At 40.5% G+C, this 20,807-nt stretch overlaps 1 protein-coding gene across 2 annotated transcripts in view; it reads left to right on the forward strand.

The window, feature by feature from the left end:
• The window catches only part of LOC126356558 (dipeptidyl peptidase 9), a 196,461-nt gene that overhangs the window by 37,224 nt on the left and 138,430 nt on the right, over positions 1–20,807 (forward strand). For both annotated transcript variants that reach the window (XM_050007380.1, XM_050007381.1), the window contains 2 exons: positions 8,802–8,937; positions 15,351–15,491. In XM_050007380.1, coding sequence (XP_049863337.1) covers positions 8,802–8,937; positions 15,351–15,491 — 277 coding nt within the window. The remainder of the gene's footprint in view (positions 1–8,801; positions 8,938–15,350; positions 15,492–20,807) is intronic.

Below are 20,807 nucleotides of genomic sequence, written 5' to 3' on the forward strand. Positions count from 1 at the left end.
TACAATTGCAGTTTGCGTCTGAACCCTTCCATCTGAACTGGATTTGTCACCTTTACCACCTGTACATGAGGTCCATTCGCGTACACTTCCATGGTGTACACCTAGGCCGTGGCTTTGCCTGCACCTTTCACATGGCCCAGAAGACTTGGCTCACCCTGCGCCTCTCCGCTGTCACTTCCTCTCGATTCTTGACACGTACTGCAGCCATGAATGGTTTACACCGAAGGCTCGATGGCTGATGGTCATGTCGGCTTTGCGTATGTCCATGGAGGACATACTGAACAGCATTCCTTGCCTGATGGCTGCAGTGCTTTCACTGCAGAGCTGGTGGCTATGTCTCGTGATCTTGAGCACATCCGTTCATGCCCTGGGGAGTCATTTCTTCCCTGTACTGACTCCTTGAGCAGCCTACAAGCTATTGACCTGTGCTACCCTCATCATCCTTTGGTAGTGACCATCCAGGAGTCCATCTATACCCTGGAATGGTCTGGTCGTTCAGTGGTGTTTGTGGGGACCCTAGGACATGCCAGAATCCCAGGCAATGAACTTGCTGACAGGCTGGCCAAATAGGCTACATGGAAACCACTTATGGAGATCGGCATTCCAATAACTGACCTGTGCTCTTTTTCATGCCGCTAGGTTTTTCAGCTTTGGGAAACGGAATGGCATAGTCTCAGTATGCACAACAAACTGTTTGCCATTAAGGAGACTATGAATGTGTGGCAGTCCTCCATGCAGGCCTCTTAAAGGAACTCTGTGGTTCTCTGCTGGCTCCGCATTGGCCATACTTGGGCGACCCATGGCTACCTTCTTTGCTGTGAAGACCCGCGTCAATGTCGATGTGACGCCTGGTGGACGGTGGCCATATTCTGGTGCACTGTCCCACTTTGACTGCCCTGTGTTGAAATATTCGGTTACCAGACTCGTTGCCGCTAATTTTATCTGACAATGCTTCATTGGCTGATGTAGTTTTACGTTTTATTCGTGAGGGTGGGTTTTATCATTTGATCTAAGTTTTAGTGCATGTACTTTGTCCCTCTGTTTTCTCCACCCTAGTGCTTTGAGGGTGGAGGTTTTAATGTGATGCAGAGTGGCTGGCTTCTCCTTTTTTCTCTCATGGTTAGCCAGCCATGGTAATCTCTTTTGTCATTTTAATCTCTTCTAGCTGTTTGTTGCATTTCTGTGTTGTTCTTCTCCCCCCTTTGCCCATTTAAGTGTTTGTTGCCCTTCCATTGTTCTTGTGGTTTTTCCTTTCTCTACGATTTGTGCTGTCAGTCTCGCTTGTTTTATTCTCACCCAGGTGGCATTGTTTTATTTGGAACAAGGGACTGATGTCCTAGCAGTTTGGTTCCTTTCCCCCTCTTTTAAACCAACCAACCAACCAACCAACCAACCAACCAACCAACCAACCAACCAACCAACCAACCGACCTATCAGCTTAGTTTCCTACCTTTTTGCAATTTATTCAGCTGCATTTCATAACTAATAAATTATGGTCAGAGTATACATTTGCTCTTGGAAGTATTTTGCATTTTTAAATGTGGTTTCTGAGTGTAAGTCCTGCATTGTGGGATTTATATGAAACCCTCTGATGTCCCAAGGTGTGTTTCTTGTACAGACTATCAAATCAAGTGTTTATAATGATTATATTGTTCTCTGGACAATACTGTATTCTACCATGTGGCATCCAATTTCATTTCTTTCCCCCACTCTGTTTTTTCCTTGTTGATTGCTTCTTTTTCATTTCCTGTTATTGCATTCTAGTCATCCTTCAAAAATAAATTGTTGTTTCTCTTAACTTAATGAATAACTTATTTATCTCATACATCTCTACCTCCCCCCTCCCCAATATCATCTGCATATCTAGTAGGCATATAGCGTATACTTGTACTACTGCAGCAGGTTATGGATTTGTGTCTATCTTAACTAGGCTAATACATTCCATTAACTGTGCTAATCATAGTAGTTTACTTGCATTACTTTCTACTTATTCATTATTAGACATACTTGTGTATTATTCCTGTTGATTTTGTGTTAATGTGTGGTCATCTTGATCAGGAACACTGTTCTTCTTGCCACCAAACTTTGCTAATTCCCACATCTAAGTTCAGCGTAACAATTTCTGTTTTCAAGTTCTCTAACCTGCCTGCATGATTGTTATCCATTTCTGTTTAGAAGTTCTCTAACCTACTTATGTGATTGTTGGGTCTACTGTGACCCACAGAATGTGTGTCTTTTTGTGGTGACATCATTATCCTGAGCAGGCCTTGTCTGGAGATCTAAATGGGAGACTATTTCATCTCTATTATATTTTACCTTGAACAAGTTGTCATTAAACTGTATAGTTTGGCTACACGTCCTTGGAAATTATGTATTTTCTCCTTGTTTTCAGCCATACTGCAGTACCAACACTGTAAGAGCATGTTGGTTAATGTTTCAAGGCCAGATCAGTCACCCAGACTGTTGCTCCTGGACCACTGAAAATGCTGTTACCCCACTTCAGGAACCACATGTTAATCTGGTATCTCCACAGATATCCCTTCAGTGTGACTGCACCTATGATATGGCCATATGTATGATTACGAAGCCAGCACTCTGTGGCAAGCTCTGTTCATGGAGCAGGGAGCGTGGGGGAGAGTGATTTGTTATGTATCAAGCTTTCTAGCAATGAGAAGTATTGTATAATGTAAATATAATTTTCTTCATCTCTTCAGAGACCCTCATAATATGTGGTGCCAAAACAGTTAAAACTTACTTTTCCACTGAGGGGAGGTGGTGATGAACCTATTGTCCAGCCTTGTTGCTTTAGCTTTCACACAATTTCTTGCAGACATTGTATGTGTTCAAGAGTGTTAGTATGCCAGTCAGTGTAAACGAGAGGTTGCTGGCTCATTTTCATGATCAGTATTGTACTGTCTGTGCCAGCTGGGCACTAGATGAAACCACATGGCAGGCACCACCATGCTACTGTGCCGAGAGAGGGCACAGCATATGAGTACTGCCACATGAGTTATAATAAAGTGATTGATTTTTATCATGTTAACCGATCATAGCACCACTTTTTGATACAACATAATAATAAATGAGAAGCACATTATTGTAAGCAGAATACAGTGCTGTGGTCGGCGATGTCTATATAAGACAGTAACTGTCTGGTGCAGTTGTTAAGACGCTGCTGCTCCAATGACAGGTTATCAAGATTTAAGTGAGTTTGGACCTAGTGTTACAGTCAGTACACGAGCGATGTGACACATCATCTCCGAGGTAGTGATGAATTGGGAATTTTCCCGTACGACCATTTCATGAGTGTACTGTCAATATGAGGAATCTGATAAAACATCAAAACTCTGACATCGCTGCAGCCAGAAAAAGATCCTGCAAGTACGGGACTGTCGATGACTGGAAGACGATTGTTCAACATGACAGAAATGCAACCTTTCTGCGTATTGCTGCAGATTTCAATGCTGGGCCATCAACCAGTGCCAGTGTGCGAACAATTCAACAAAACATCATCGATATGGGCTTTCTGATCTGAAAACCAACTTGCATACCCTTAATAACTGCGACAAAGATTTGTGTCTTGCTTGGGTCTGTCAACATGGACATTGGACTTGATGACTGGAAACCTGTTGCCTGGTCAGACGAGTCTCCTACCTTCCAAACTTTACAGAAGCTCTCCTGTGCTGCAGAGTGAAAACGTCATTCTTGCTAATTTATTGACAGTCCAGCAGGATTCAAGGTTCAGTTCCCTCCAGTACTACTTCAGACATTAGTAGAGTCCATACCATGTTGTGTTGCAGCACTTCTGTGTGTTCATGGGGCCCTACATGATATTAGGCAGATGTACTAGTTTCTTTGCCCCTTCAGTGTAGTTTTGATACAATTTTTATTCACCTAAAATTAATATTGGTTGTAAAGTTGAGATATATAGACTGCTAGATAAGTGCAATGTAGCCAACTTCCCCCTAACCAATGTTTTCTTGGCTCAAATGGCTATTCAGTGACTTTTCATTGTTATCTGACCTCATATTAACCACCTTTGCTACATAGCAGTAAAACTGAAGAAGTGCTAAAGTGATCTAAATAATTAATGGAAAATCTCATAAAAGATGTGAAACAAATACTAACAAAGAGATAGAGCGGCTGGCCAGTACTTAACTCAGCTCAGTACAGCCGATAGATACACAAAAAACAACCGAAAATTTAAGTTCCTAGCTTTCGGAATAAATGTTCCTTCATCAGGGAAGAGAGAGGGGAAAGAAAGGGAAGAAGGGAAAGTGGATTTAGTTACTCACAACCCAGATTATGAAGCAACAGGGAAAGGAAAACAGAGAGGGTAGCAAGGATGGAGGCATGGTTGTCAGAGTGAAGCCAAAGATATTCTACTGTAGGTACTGTGCCAGATTCAAACCAAAGAGGATGCATACAGAAGTAAAGAGGTATATAGTATAAAGATGTAGGATGAAAAGATGCATGAATGGCTAAAGAGGAAAGGGAAAGAGGAGAAGACTGAAGAGTAAATGGGAGTGAGGTGGTTTAACGTAGGTTCAGTCCAGGGGGATGGCGGGATGAAAGGATGTGTTGGAGTGCAAGTTCCCATCTCCACAGTTCAGAGGGACTGGTGTTGGGTGGGAGAAGCCAAACGGCACATACGGTGTAGCAGTTTCCTAGGTCCCTAGAATTATGCTGGAGGGCATGCTCCGCTACTGGGTATTGGACATCTCCTAGGCGGACAGTTCGTCTGTGTCCATTCATGCGCTCAGCCAGTTTAGTTGTTGTCATACCAATGTAAAAGGCTGTGCAGTGCAGGCATGTCAGCTGATAAATGACATATGTAGTTTCACACATGGCCCTGCCTTGAATTGTGTGTGTTACCAGTAGTGGGTCTGGAGTAGGTGGTTGTGGTGGGATGCATGGGACAGGTTTTGCAGTGGGGTCGGTTACAGGGGTAGGAACCGCTGGGTAGAGAAGGTAGTCTGGGAATATTATAGGGTTTAACAAGGATGTTACGGAGGTTAGGGGGGTGACAAAAGGCAACTCTGGGTGGTGTGGGGAGAATTTTGGCACAGGATGATCTCATTTCAGGGGTTGACTTGAGAAAGTCATATCCCTGGCGGAGTAATTTATTGATGTATTCGAGGCCAGGATAATATTGGGTGACAAGGGGGATGCTTCTGTGTGGTCTGAGGGTAGGATCATTGTTATTGGACGGGGAGGAATGTATTGCTCGGGAGATCTGTAGGATAGTTGCGGGAGAGGAAAGCACTGGTCAGATTATTGGTGTAATTGTTGAGGCATTCGTCACTGGAGCAGATACGTTTGCCATGAATACCTAGGCTGTAGGGAAGGGAGCATTTGATGTGGAATGGATAGCAGCTATCAAAGTGAAGGTACTGTTGTTTTTTTTTGTGGGTTTGATGTGGACAGAGGTGTGGATGTGAGCTTCAACAACATGAAGGTCAACATCCAGGAAGGTGGCTTGGGTTTTGGAGAAGGACCAGGTAAAATTCAGATTCGAAAAGGAGTTTAGGTTTTGGAGGAAATTAAGGAGTGTTTCTTCACCATGAGTCCAGACCACAAAGATGTCATCTATAAACCTATACCAGGCCAGGGGAAGCAGCTGTTGGGTCTTCAGGAAAGCCGCCTCCATGCGGCCCATGAAGAGTTTGGCATAGGACGGAGCCATCCTGCTTCCCATGGCAGTTCCCCTGATTTGTTTGTAGGTCTGGCCTTCAAAAGTGAAGTAATTATGGGTGAGGATGAAGTTGGTAAGTGTGATAAGGAACAAGGTTTTTGGAAGATCTTCGGGTGGGCACTGGGAGAGTTAGTGCTCAAGGGCAGAGAGACCATGGGTGTGTGGGATGTAGCATCTATGGTGTCAAAAAAGGTTTCAGGTGGGAGAGGAGTGGGAATGGATTTGAGGCGTTCTAGGAAGTGGTTTGTGTCCTTGATGTAGGATCGGAGCCTGCGGGTGATAGGTTGGAGGTGTTGGTCTACCAGAGGTGAGATACGTTCTGTTGGGGCTTTGAAGCCTGCTACAATGGGATGGCCAGGATGGTTCTCTTTATGGATTTTGGGTAATAGGTAGAAGGTAGGGGTACGTGGCTCAGGTGGAGTGAGTAAGTCTATGGAAGCCGTTTTGAGGCCTTGTGAGGGACCTTGGATTTTTAGGATTTTCTGCAGCTCAGTCTGGATGGAGGGAATGGGATCCTGGGTAACAGCTTTGTAGGTTGAGGTGTCGGAGAGTCGACGCAGTCCTTCTGCCACATACTCCACACGGTCAAGTACCACAGTTGTGGAGCCTTTATCCGCTGGGAGGATTACAATAGAGCGGTCTGTTTTCAGCTCCTTAATGGCACAGGATTCAGCTGGGGTGATGTTGGGGGTTGTCGGGATGTTCTTCAAGGAGGACTGGGAGGCAACACTGGATGTGAGGAATTCCTGAAATATCTGCAAGGGATGGTTTTGGGGGAGGGGAGGGGGATCCCTTTGAGAAGGCGGTCGGAACTGTTCTAGACAAGGTTCAACACTGGGTCTAGTATTTGGGGGCTGTGTTTGGGTAGTGAAGTGATATTTCCAGTTGAGGTTCCGGGTGAATGAGAGGAGATCTTTAACCAGGGCAGTGTGGTTGAATTTAGGTGTGGGGCTAAAGGTTAAGCCTTTTGATAGAACAGATGTCTCTGGAGGAGAGAGGGATCTGGATGAGAGGTTTAGAATACCCCACACAGACCAAATCTCAACTATAACCACAGTCAAATGCCACATATCACCAACCCCAATTCAGTTCTAAACCTCTCATCCAGATCCCTCTCTCCTCCAGAGACAGTGTGGAAGAAGTAAAGAAAATTATTATGAAAAAAATCACTGCATAACCACAAAGAGGTTGTTGATGATGTCAGCATATCCTTTTGCTCATGCCAAGCAGTTGTTGTTATTATTATTGTATTTTTTTTTTTTTAATATTTTGGGAGTGAAACGTGTAGCAGCAAAGATTGTTCCTAAATTGTTGCATAGACATCACACATGAATAGCTATATAAAGTCAACAACAAACCAGAACTTCTAAAGAAGGCCATAACAGGTGACAAAACATGAATATGTGCATATAACATCAAAACCAAGACCCAATTGTCTCAATGGAAAGTGCCTGAAGAGTCATCATGGGTTCCTGTCTTATGCTCATATGGTTAAGTGCTGTTGTGTGAAGCAATCCTAAGACAACAACCAGAGTTGTGGCAGAACCACTCATGGAAATTGCATCATGATAATGATCCCGATCACGGCTCAATCCTTGTTCATGATTTTTTGGCAAAAATCAAAACTGTTATGTTGCTTCAGCAACCATATTCTTTGGACATGACCCTCTGCAGCTCCTGTCTTTTCCCAAGGCCAAAGAGAACCACAAAGGGATGCCATTTTGCCACCATTGATGAAGTAAAACCCGAATTGCTTCAGGAGCTGAACATCATAATGAAAAATGAGCTCCAGAAGTGCTTCCATGATTGTAAAAAAATGCTGGCAGGAGTGTGTTATACCTGACGGGGTTTACTTTGAAGGGGAAAAGTTGATATTGATGAATAAATAAAGATTTTTTTAAGAAAAACAAATTCCCATTACATTTTGATCATACCTTGTATCTTGTTAGAGTTATCAAAACTATGCAGTAGTTTCTGGAAAAGTTTTGAAAATGTTATTGTGAGATTCCTATATGAGCTCCAGCAATATTTTTTCACCACTGCAATCAAGTTGTGTTTTTGGAACAGTTGATGTCTTTTACAAACTACCAAAAGAAGAATTAATGCACCAGTAACCTCTCCTTTAAGTGCCCCAAAAGCGCACGCTTGCACACGCACACTTAAACTTAAACTCTAATTTGCTTATATTCAGCAAGGAGTCACTAGTGACAATATCAGATCGTAGCCATGCTGAAAATGCTTTCAGAAAAGAGGATCATTCATGGACAACAATAGTCTTGGATGATGAATATGTCATTATTTTTTTCAAGTTAGGCACAATACTCTGGACCTAATGCTGAGAAAAAGCAAGGCATTTTTCTGAAGCTGTGAAGTCTGGAATATTGATTACATCCACAGCTTTAATGTTTATGGCTGTCATGCGGTATTTCATTGTCATCGTAAAATGTGTGCTTATTTTAACAGCCACCTTACTTTCCTTGACCACCACTGCCATCCCTCTCCAATTTTTTCTGTTACAAATGACAATTTTTCAATTTTTTAAAACTTGGTGAAATCTTGAGGGATGATGACTTCTCTCTGTCTCTGCTACAAACACTTTGTTATTAATTTCAGTGGTCATTAAATTCATTGAATAATGAGTTCACTTCAAAGATGTGAAATCTCATTTCTTTGCAAGAGCATTTTGTTACTGTTGGCTGTATGACTGGTTAAAACTATGCGGTGGGCTGGGAACTGAAACCATGAAGGCAAAGATTTGAATCCAAATGGAATGTAGTAGATCATAGAATTTCACACACCACCGCTGCTAATTCTGATATTCACTCTACTGTGGACTACCTGATTTCATGACAGTAAGGTTCTGAGAACATTGGCATAAATCTGAATCACAATTAACACAGTCTCTGAAAAAGATATAATATATATCACCTTATCATTTGTCAGTTTGAATGGATGTATTACTAAGCTTTTGGAAAACATTGGTCTTACATATGAGTAAGAAAGATATGAAACTATTTGCTTATGGATTTTGATAAAAATAACTCTTGATTTCATTATTTGCCCTGATAGTTTTAATGTTTAACCTTGCGTAACTCTTTTGTTTCAGAATGGTCCTCTATTTCCATCCGAGCTGCGAATGAATCCTTGTGGTGCAAAATTAAATCCTATGATATGCCCAACCAATCCAGACCTTGTTGCATATGTTTGTCACAGTGATATTTGGGTTACACATGCTGTTACAGGTAATAATTATTTTCATGTTTCAGTACCGTATACGATCTAGTTCATATTTCTATTTAGAAATGCAAAAGTTATTTGACTTTTGAAGATTCATTTTTGTATTTCATGGCTGTTTGATTCAATACAGAGTAAAATATTTTGGTGCCTATAATTTTCCCACTTCGTCTAGTTGTCAACACTGCTCTTTCTGGAATTCTTTTCTTTATAGTTTTTTTGATGTGTACTAACCTAAGCCTCAGTACCTTTTGCTAGTGTTGTATTTCAGGTATGTGTCTGCTGTTGAATTGTTTTCATTGGATTTGTTCTCCTGTTGTACTTGTACTACCTTTATCTGTATCTGTTGCATTACAGAGCTTTCTTTACTAATTAGTAACTCTCGAAAAAAGACAGTGTTTCTTTTTCTCCATGTCCGCTGTACCCATTTCAGTCTTGTAATGCATTTTACAGTGGCATGCAGAAAATGTGTATAGACATTGACTCCCAAGTTGTACTGTGTTTGTTGTGTGTATTTGTCTTTGTTGAGATATAACAATGAAAACAATTTTTGACAGGATAATTTAATTGGATAGATAAAATTCTACTCACTGAGCAGTGGGAGAACACACACATCTATCCAATTAAATTATTTTGTCTTTATTGAGAGCATTTTCTGATAGACTAAGCTTAATAATTTCTTGCCGTCCCACAAGTACATTCACTGTGGTAATGTAGGTGTAATAGAATAAAATTCTGTCTCCATCTTCTAAAGCATTTTGTGCCATGGCTAATTTCTTGGGACAGCACAGGTGCCAAAACACTCTGTGTTGTTTCCAGCATTACTGTATATTGTTCATTGTCATCCTGACGCTAATGCAGACATTAAATACCAACACACTAATATCGGGTACTTTTTTGTTATCAGCAATAGAAACTGTCCTAATGCTTCCAATAGCATATGGGGAGGAAGCTTTGAGCCAGACAAGAGTTTAAGTGGTTTCTCATTTTAACAATGGTCAAATGTCAATTGAAGATGAATCGTGACTGGCACATCCCAAGACTTCCAGAATGAAAATTTAAAAAAATCCGTGTTTTGATCATCTTTGATTGTCAGAGAACTATCAGTAAATTCATGGAAATGCCTGGAATATCCTGGAATTTATGCCAATGAATTACGACTGAAGATTTGAAAATGAAATGTGTTGCAGCAAAATTTATTCCATGTGTGCTTTCTGACAACCAGAGAGGCAATTGGTTGTGCATGTGAGAGGAAGTGAAAGGATAGTTTGAACCTGATCTGGATTTTGATGCAAAAGTCATTACAAGTGACAAATTGTGACGTTATGGATATGACTAAGAAACCAAGCATCAGTCTGGTTAGTGGAAGACTCCATCACAGAGACCTAAAGAAAGCAGGGCAAGTGAAATTCCATTTGAAGACACTTTTTTTTTCTGCATAAAGGGGATCACCACCAGGAATGTGTTCCCTACAGTACCACAGTTAAACAAAATTATTACCTTCAAGTGCTAAAACAATTACATGAAGCAGTGAGAAAAAAAGACCTTTATTTGACAATTTGTAGATTGGCTTTTTCAGCACCCTTGCACACACAATATTGAGGGTAAGGCAGTTTTTGGCCAGAAAACAAATGAAAACTATTTGTCACCCACCCTACTCATGGGACCTGCACCCCCCCCCCCCCCCCCCCTCCCGTGAAATCTTTTTATTTCCAAGATTGAAAAGTTATCTGAAAAGGAAGTGCTTTCAAAGCATAGAAGAAGCAAATAATAAATAAATATTGCTGGCGACACTGAACAGCGTAACTTAGAGTAAAATTGTTTTCACAAAAGGCAAAAATGTTTGGATGAGTGGTTATGTCTTATGGACCCTGCAGCACTTTACTGTCTGCCACCCCCACCATACTATCTCTCTCCCCCCCCCCCACACGGCCCCCTCCTTCCCCCACCCAGTCACCACCCCAATAATGCACTGGTGCTGCTACTCGCAGTGCGCTTTCAGTTGTCTGAGACTGCAGTCATGTGTGTGAGTTGCTTTTGCGTGCAAACGTGTGTGTGTGTGTGTGTGTGTGTGTGTGTGTGTGTGTGTGTGTGTGTGTGTGGTTGATGAAGGCCTTAATGGCCGAAAGCTTTATTTGTGACAGTCTTTTTGCTTTTGCGTGCAAACGTGTGTGTGTGTGTGTGTGTGTGTGTGTGTGTGTGTGTGTGTGTGTGGTTGATGAAGGCCTTAATGGCCGAAAGCTTTATTTGTGACAGTCTTTTTGTTATGCCTATCTGCGACTCAGCATCTCAGCTATATGGTGAGTGGCAACTTTCCTTTTCATAATAATATTACATTTTATCCTGAATTTTCCATTGTTTGATTTGGACCCTATTTTATGATGATTTAATTTTCAAAATGATTTGTCAAATAAATGATTTTTTGTAAAACAGTTATTGTAAGGAAGCTTACAGCAGAAACATTATAGCATGGACAACTTAAGCTCCTGGCATTCCTATAAGTTGAGATGATGTATAACAATGTGTGTGGCAGTAAGGTACAGAAAGCCTTAGAGAACAAAAGTGTGAAAAATATGCAATTTATAGAATGAAAGCAATGTCCAATGTAAGTGAAAGGTGTATTAAATAGGTGATGAGGTGAGAGATTGGTTAAAGGGAAGAAAGGGTTTAAATGGAAGTCACCTTCCCCTTACTTTTGTGTTTGTCATGGATGACTTAAGAAACAGTGGGGAAGTATCATCATCATCATCGTCGTCATCATAATCATAATATGGAAATTGATGGAATAAGGAAGGTGAACTTCAGCAGCAAGGAGATGCATAGGCAGAGTTTATTGGAATATATGGACTTAAATTTAATGTGAGAAAGAGCGAGTTCATGGTCATGATCAGGAAGGAGGAAGGACTACTCTAGGACTCGTGCTGGCAGGGAAGCAGCTGAAAAACATTGACAACTTCAAGTATCATGCAAGCATATTGGAAATAAATGGAAGAAATATTGAGGAAGTTAATGAGGGAGACAGGTAAGCAGTAGCATTCCTGAGAAGTGTCAGGAGCATGATGATTTGTCTGTACTGAAATAAGCTTCTGAAAGTTGGATAGTGAAGAAAATGAACTTAAAACTGTGAAATGAAATGTCACAGAAGCAGAGCGGCAGTGACAAGGATGGACAGGTAAGAAAAGAAGAAATCAGAGAGATAGCAAAGGAAATATCATTATAGGAGTGGATGGAGTCATGATGGCTTAAGTGGTATATATAAGGGGACTTCAAAAAGTAAGTTACACATGTCGTGCTAAGCTAAATTTATCATGCAAAATACTGGCACATTGTGAGAAGAGAGTGAAATTTCGGGTTCACTGCAAATGCAGTCCTTCTGTGATACAGTTAACAGGTGCATCACAGTGTGTGAATGAAATTCTGCAGCAGCTGGAAACTTATTCCAAAGTTGAAGTATGGGAAACAGCAGTGTTCTTATTGGCAAAATGTCTAAATTGCGTACAGGTTCACCTTGAAATTCTGGTGGTATATGGTCCAAGCACAATGTCAAGTAAAGGTGGAGAGAAATGGTGCCAACAATCCGACCAAGGCCGCATGGACTTGGGTAATGCTGATCAGGAAGGAAGCCCATCGGCATTGACCATGAACAAAAATGTTCTGGCAATCGAGGAACAGACTTACAGCAATCACAGATTCTCCATCAATGAGTTTATCCACACAGCAGTTATTGAATGACCCTGTGACCAAGAATAGGATTACCATCATTGAGGAACTGAACAATTAGTGGTATGTTCCAACTGTTTTTTACAGAGGCTTTGTGACTTTGTTGAAAAATAGTGTCATGTATCTGTGTCACTGTGAAGTGTAGTCCAGCATCCAATAAAAGTTACCTGGCCTGCTACAGTAATGTGTTACTTTTTGAAGTCTCCTACTACTTGTAAAGAGAATGGCAATCAATAGAATACCAAGGAAGATGCATTAGTTGAGGGTTATTTGCAAAACAGTCCTAGCCATTGATTGTAAACTGTTCATGATGATAACGATGACTACTTTGCTTAGAGGGCATTCCAGACAAGAGAAGTCTCTTAAAAACCAAACCCGAGAAAACAGACAAAGGCATGTGATAAATCTTGTGTTTGCTGCTTGCACTACATGAAAGTGAGAGGTGAACAGTTAGTTTAAAAAGATGAATGTGGAGGAGAGTAATTAGAGCAGATTGGACCAGAACATTAGAGCAGATTGGACCAGAACAAACAGGGGAAAAAACCAGAGGTCCTATAAAATTGAACTAGAGAGAGGCAAATTTTCAAAGACATAGAAAAGGGAAGATATACTTTTTGCCTCCATATACTGAGGCATAACAGATAGATGGCAAACACTTTTGAAGTTTAAATATTAGGTGAACGATGCTGGAAATGATTGATTGAAGTACTGAAGAAGACCCAAGGATATGTAAACCATCAAATAATGAAATACAGAACTGGTTGAACAAAGTAGGTAGAGACACTGTTACTCTGTAAAATATGATGATGAGGGTGGTATGCTGTAGTTATTTAATTAACTTTGAAACCTGAAAAAGAAAACAGAAACATTGGCTTATTTATATTTCAAATTCAGTTAAGGAAACAAAATTAAAGGTTTGTCTTGTAAATTAGATTTCTACCAAAGCATGTAAAATCGAATACTATTTAAATATTTTGTGCTTTAATTTTATACGTGCAGGTAAATCCAGTTATACACGATAGTTACATTCTGTGGAATCACCTCTCACACTAAATTTGAGTAAATAGTACCATTTTTTATATAAATTTGTGTTAGGTTCTTGTTTACTCTTCTATTAAGTTTAAAATACAAGAGTTTCTTAATGTTTTAACCAAGAATAACTGTTTATCATCTTTCTGAAAAGCATTTTCATGCAAAATTTGTACACAAAAAAATTTAACACTTAAACACAAAATAGTACTGGTACTCTCACTGCAATGGTGATATCACTGACCATTTCATGTTCTAGCACTGACACGGCATCATCCCAGTTCCCTCCATACACCATTCATACATTTTGGGGAATTGTCAGTCCGTATGCCTATAATAATGCCAGTTGCCATCTTAATATTATCACCAGAAAACCTTGATGGTAATTTCATCATTCGAGTGACATTCTTCTATGACACTGCAGGAAGTTTTAAACAGACAGTGTTCCTTGAATGAAGAAATAACTCACTGGTCCATTGGTTGCAGGAAGGATGTAATGTTCGGTGGCAGAATCAAGACTTCATCATTTGAATCGATAACTGAAATTGGATGGCTGGGAACATTATCAAGGAGGAGGAGAATTTTGAAAGGATTTTTTTCTTATAATGTGGTTCCAATGTTCTATTCAGTTCATAAACAAAATAGAAACAAAATAGAATTTTAGAATTGTAGATCAAAAGTGGCTTTAATTTGCAATGCCCTGCAGCATTGATTCTGGAAAGGATACATTGGTCACTGGTAGCTGTAAATCCAGGGTCTATTTTTTCTCAAATAGAAATGAATGTGCATAGCTAGGCATTTATTTCCAAAATTCACAGAATAGTCCATTCCTGTCACAGTTTGTTTAAACTGGCTCCAACTGGATCTGCTGCAGCTGCCTGTCCTGCCATTGTAATGATGTGAGAGCCAAAATGATGCTTGAAACGATCAAATTAACCCGAGTTGGCTGAGAAAGGTGCTGGATCATCATCATCTTTTGTTGAATCTACATACAAGCTATTGACTTCAGCTTGAATACCAGCTCCAGAGAGTGACATGTGCTGTTGGTTGTGGTGCTCAATCCAGTGGCCTAGCATTTTTTCCATTCCTTCCATTGCCTCCAAATGAGATTTGTTCACTCTCATCACACTCAGTTGAAGACTGAACAGTTGAAGATTGAGCAGTTTTTTTGAATTGGTTCTGTATTGTCATGAATAGTTCTTACAGTGGATTCATTAAGCCCCACAGCATGCTGTATGTCAACAATACATTCACACTTTTCGTAGAGATCCAAAACTTCTAACTTCTAACTTTGTTTGTCTTGAATACGACCTTGGACAGTTTTATCCCTCTACAGGCACACTGTCTTTCGTCCGTTTTAAACCAAACTTTAAGTATGAAACTTGTCAAGTGAAACCAACACTACCAACTTGAACTGAAGATTCACATCTTGACAAACATGGCAGAAGATGCACGTTGAGATACACTAGTGTTTTACCACTTCTATGTACTATTAACAGATAGCAGTACTGCACTTAAATGTAAAATGGCATATATGCGAAAATGCAGATAATGAATCACTGTATAACGAGGTCTACTTCTATACAAATTCACCTAAACATAAATTTTGTTTGCTAATACTGGTAATGAAATTATAGGCCAAATGTACTTACTGATTAATAAATTGCTTTAGGTGCTACAAACCGACTGACGTTTGCACATAAGGGTGGACGTACTTTGGCTGAAGATCCACTTAGTGCCGGCATTCCTTCATATGTCATGCAAGAGGAGTTCAGTCGTTACCAAGGGTATTGGTGGCAGCCCAAGACGACAGGTATACAGGGTTGATGAGTGGGTATGAGTTAATGTCAATCCTAATTTTTATTTCTGCATGACTAATGCAACACACACAAATTTTATTACTATTCATTTTGAATTCCTTTTATTCACACCTGTGCTATGTCTGTGATCGAATTATTCTGTTTCATATTAGATTTTTCATTAATTACTGGAAAAGACAAAATAAGAAATTTAGTTTTACGTATACTTTGCATTGAGATAATTAAAAATGATACTGGTATTTAGGAAAAGATTGTAAGGATTCAAAGGAACCAACCCAGCATTCATGTGGAATGATCTAGGAAAAATATTTATTTCTGGACAGCTGGAAAATGATTTGAAACCTGCTCCTCATGGAAGTTTTAAGTATAAATGGGTAAAGCTCAGATTTTGCAATAGCTGATGCAGACAATTCATAGTTTGTAGTGTGCTGAATAAGTGTTGCTAATAGATGGTTGGCTAGGTTGTGAGCAATATGGTTGTCAACAGTCTTTAGTTGTTGAGTTTAATGCCAGATACTATTGCTTTCTTTGCATGATATTTCAGTGATGTGACTTGTCACCTTTATCAGGTGCTACCTGAGACTGATCATCAGGATGAAGGCCACTAGTCACACCACCAAAATATACTGCAAACAAGACTAAGATATTTGGCAGTACACCCAACAATTCAGGAATGTCAACAAATCACGTGGAAAGCCTGAAGAATTACAGTGCGGTTGTTCTTGCTGAATGTTCAACTTCCATCACATGTAACTGACCCAAAGAAGCATCCTTGTTGCTGCAGTAATGGGAAAATGAGAGTACTGAGACATGGAGGAAGCTGTGGCACATCTTCAATTAAGCTGTGGCACATCTTCAGTTATATGTAAAGAGCTTCTTAGAAATTAGGTTTTCGTGCTCTTTGTTTAACACAAAAAAAGTGATGGGGAGATATTATCCACTGGCAAGAATGTTGTTATTTTATTAGAGTAGAGGGAACAGTCAGGTAGGTGGGTTTTGAGAGTAGAAACAGAAATACAAAGTTGAGAACATTTGTGTCACAGCCCAATGCCAATGGTGCAGGTCTTTTTGTGAACCTTCTTGTGTGTGTACATTAAAACCGAAGCAAAGTCAATGACTGAAAGGGCCATAGAGAGCAAATGTTAAAGACAGCTTGTAACATGGATCAAAATTAGCACCTCTGAACAAAGCTAGAATTACCTTGCACAATAATATGCAGTACAACCGGAGTTCCAAATCAAACGCTGGTTTCAACAAAGTAGGTAACAGTTGGTTCAAGAATGGGTGTAATGAATGACCAGGTATGAATTGCTAATCTGCCTGGTATTTATTTCCCGAAGAGGACTGAGTGAGGTGGCATAGTGGTTAGACACTGGACTCGCATTCGGGAGGACGATGTTTCAATCCCGCGTCCGGCCATCCTGATTTAGGTTTTCCATGATTTCCCTAAATCGCACCAGGCAAATGCCGGGATGGTTCCTTTCAAAGGGCACGGCCGACTTCCTTCCCCATCCTTCCCTAATCTGATGAGGCCGATGACCTTGCTGTCTGGTCTCCTTCCCCAAATAACCCAACCCAACCCTCCCGAAGAGGGATAATGACCATCCCTAAGTAATGTATCTGCAGTGACCCTGGAATTGCAGCTGCTGAATGTGAAACTATGTGTGGTTCAAATATAATCACAACCACTGTACAGGTATGTTGTCATATAACTGAAATGGCAGAATATTGAAGCCATCCCCTCATTAACTGGCACAAAGGGTTCGTAATGCTCAGGGTAGAATTGGGGCCAGCTATGTTAGTGGGCAGGGGAGATAGCCATCCCACTAACAGCTCTGTTGGAACCGGGTTGCCATTCCCTTTATTTGAACACACACTAGTTAGAAGCTCTGTACAGCTTATGAGTTCGACACAAAACAGAAGCTTCTGACTGGCTGTGATTACACACAATATGAACACTGTGGGTCTTTCTTTAAAGGCCAAACCCATCATAATGCTGTTAGAAATCCAAAAACACCAAGAACAGTCAGCATAGGTTATCAGCAGAAAGGTAGCTGGAGTGTATCTGGTAAGCATGCAGGAAGAGAAGGCTTGTCTCCAGTTTATTGCTGATTACTCTCAACCTTATGCTTGTATGTGGAGCTGCTAGTTAAGGGAATGAGTACGTAGTCTTGGTCTGAGTCGCTAGCTACAGAAGGGTTAAGTTAAACTGAAAATTATTCCTCTTCTAGAGTTGGGACTTTGCAATTGAGGACAGTGGTTCAATATCAGTAGGCCACTCATACTCAGTTGCCTGTGACCTTGGTTGTGTTGCTCAAGGGCATGTTTAGAGGTTGTAACATGCCATGCTGATGTCAATGGCACGGGGATGTGGGGATGTAGATACTCATACTCAGTTGCCTGTGACCTTGGTTGTGTTGCCCAAGAGCATGTTTAGAGGTTGCAAGATGCCATGCTGATGTCAATGGCACGGGGATGTGGGGATGTAGATAGTGGATGTTGGGGAGATGATATCTGAAGGTGACCAGCTTGGTGGAATAGCTGGCAATGGTGGAAGTCTCAGATGTTTACCTGGGACTGAAGAGATCCTACTGCGGGTGTAATATCACTTAGTTGTCACAAAGTGGAGTGTATTGTGATGATGCTTGAGGTACAGTTGTCTGCTGGCTGCTTTACTGTGTCAACTTCAGTATATATTATTCCAAATTAGAGAGGCAGTATTGTGGTATGGTTTTGGCTGTGAGGACTGGGCTTGCTGAGTTGGGCACAGTAGATTAAAAAGGGTATGGTGCCTGCAGCCATTAAACTTCTCAACTGGACTGTTGCTGTTTAGGTTTGGATCTATCTGAAGTGGGGAAGCATCTCTGGTTTTCTGCGGAGGTTGCCATCATCATGTTGTGCACTTGGGCCTTGAATGTTCTGATGAACTGATTTGTTTCTGAATATGACTCTGGATGACACTATGTCTTTAATTTTGCAAAAGGATCAGAATTCCCCGTATAACTGCATCATTTTTAGATACTTTGGTGTGTATCACTTGCTCTAGAGTGCGTAGTGTCAAGAGTGTTCAGATTGTAGGTGTGTGTGATAATGATGGCATCTGATCAACATGCAGAAAGGTAGAGATAGCATCGGCGAGTAACCACCTAACACCAAACCATCTTGAATAGAGCTGCAAAGTCTCTGCGTATCTGGTACCTTGAGTAATTTGGAGTAGGCAATGGGGATTAATGTTGCACTGGTTCAGGCTTCTTTTGTATGGGTGTTTGGAAAGTCCAAACTAATGATAGTGTCCAGCCATTTTACTTGATGCATTGCCAGTAGCACTTCCATTCTTGACCCCACCCCTTCCCTAGTGTGCCTCACGTAGTAGCTTGAGGATGTGTTACTGGAATGTGGTTGTGATTGTCACCCTGTCTGTGGCCAGTAGAAGTACCCACTGACGATGTTGAGTTGCTGGTGCATTGAGAAATACATCTATGGTGCAATTTCTGTAAGTTAGGGCTGGTGCTCTGATCATCAGAGCTTCAGGTAACATGCGGTTTTATGTAACATCAGGTCCTGATCTGTGACTGCAGCCACCTTCCGGACTACCATGGGGAACTTATCCTTCGTGTGCCTAATATTTTTGTAGAAATAGAAGCAGAATGCCTCTAACCTGTTAAACTTGTAATCAAAACTTGTGGATAGACACAACATTGTGTTGGTTCTGTAGTTTGAGTGGTTGGCAGGTAATCTATCTGACCAAGGTAGTTGACCAGAAATGGTCCCCACCACTGCAGTCATTTCACTGTCTTATGTGATAGGTTTGTATGGGGGTCAAAAAGTAAAACTACAGCTTGTATTCACTGAGCATGGTGCTTTTGTTGTAAACTAGAAAATGTTGACTCTGTTGATACTATAAATAAGACAGTGCCTCATTTCCTATTTGGCCATGTCACCTGTCCCACTGTTAGTGTTACAGATGCATACCAGTAAACCATTGATTGTTTAAGGAACCGAACTCCCATGTATAAAACAGCTTCTAAATACTTTACAAATGAGTTAATGTGTTAGATATTTGATGTTAGGCATGTAAATGAGAAACAGTTAAGAATGGTTTCGAAATTATGTGTAAAGTTTGTTGCAAGTCACTAAACGCTTTCAATCTAAAATACTGAAACATTATAACCTGGGTATATGTTCATGGTGAGGAACGCTGCCTCGAGGTGCGCACACACACACAATTCCTTACTGTAATACTTGTCTTACTTAAAGATAAGATTATATATCTTAATAAGTAGATTGATAGCATTTAAAATTTTTAAATTTGGTCAGTAACTATGTGAAATATTGAGAAAGGTGATGTCTCTTTCCTCTGGAGACTGTTAGATAGGCAACCTGAAACTGGAACTGTGAACTGCAATAGCCATTTAGTAATATGGATGCAATGTGCTGTCATGGGGGACTCATGTGATAGTGCAGCACCCATTCCAATTGCAAAGCATATCTCTTTAGGACTAAATGCTTCCCTGATGTGAATGTGGACATGCAGGGGGCAAACAGTTTTCTACCTTCAAGAATCCTGCACAACATATGGGAATTCAATGAGATTTGACTCACTTTTTCTTAGAAGCTGGAGGAGGGATCATTATATCTGCACAGTATTTAGTACAACGCCACAATAAGCTGTTTTGTTAAAGATCAAGGGAAACAATTTCAAATTTTTGGGTGCAGGAGATTACCAATTGCTTCAGTGTATATACCAGAGACTATCTTTGCTCAGTATGTGGTTGAAGTGTTGAACTATTGGTTAGAAAAACTATACTTGCTTGATATCAATCTGAGCCCACTATCTCTTGTGTCCCTCAGGTAGCCGTTATAAGTTATTGAGTTGTTGCGACTGGGTGGACTTCGCGATTGTCATTCAGATTGTTCCCAGATTGTGGTACACCCTCTATAAGCTGCTCTATGTATTTTTGAAATGTTGTTGTAGCACTCATATCTTTAAAAGTTAAAATTTCTTTCCATTTGTTTGTGGCAGGGTGCTACAGCAGGCAGCTTCAAATTATTTTGGAATAAAAGGAGGCTTGATTGCAAAGTTATTTAATATCAGTGACGCGTTTCACACTTTTGGTGCATCATCAGATTGTCTATAAAATCAATTAGAAACAGAGGAAGGGGCATGGTCCTCACTTGTACAACTATGCGGGTAAAATGAACTAAAAGTAATAGAAACTTACACAGGGTGTATCATAATTAATGGTGTAAAGACATATAGTTGAAAGTACACGATACTAGAAGGAAAAGAGTCTCAGTAAACATAGGCT

The sequence above is a fragment of the Schistocerca gregaria genome, chromosome 1 (genome assembly GCF_023897955.1).
Source record: "Schistocerca gregaria isolate iqSchGreg1 chromosome 1, iqSchGreg1.2, whole genome shotgun sequence".
NCBI classification, from domain to species: Eukaryota; Metazoa; Arthropoda; class Insecta; order Orthoptera; family Acrididae; genus Schistocerca; species Schistocerca gregaria.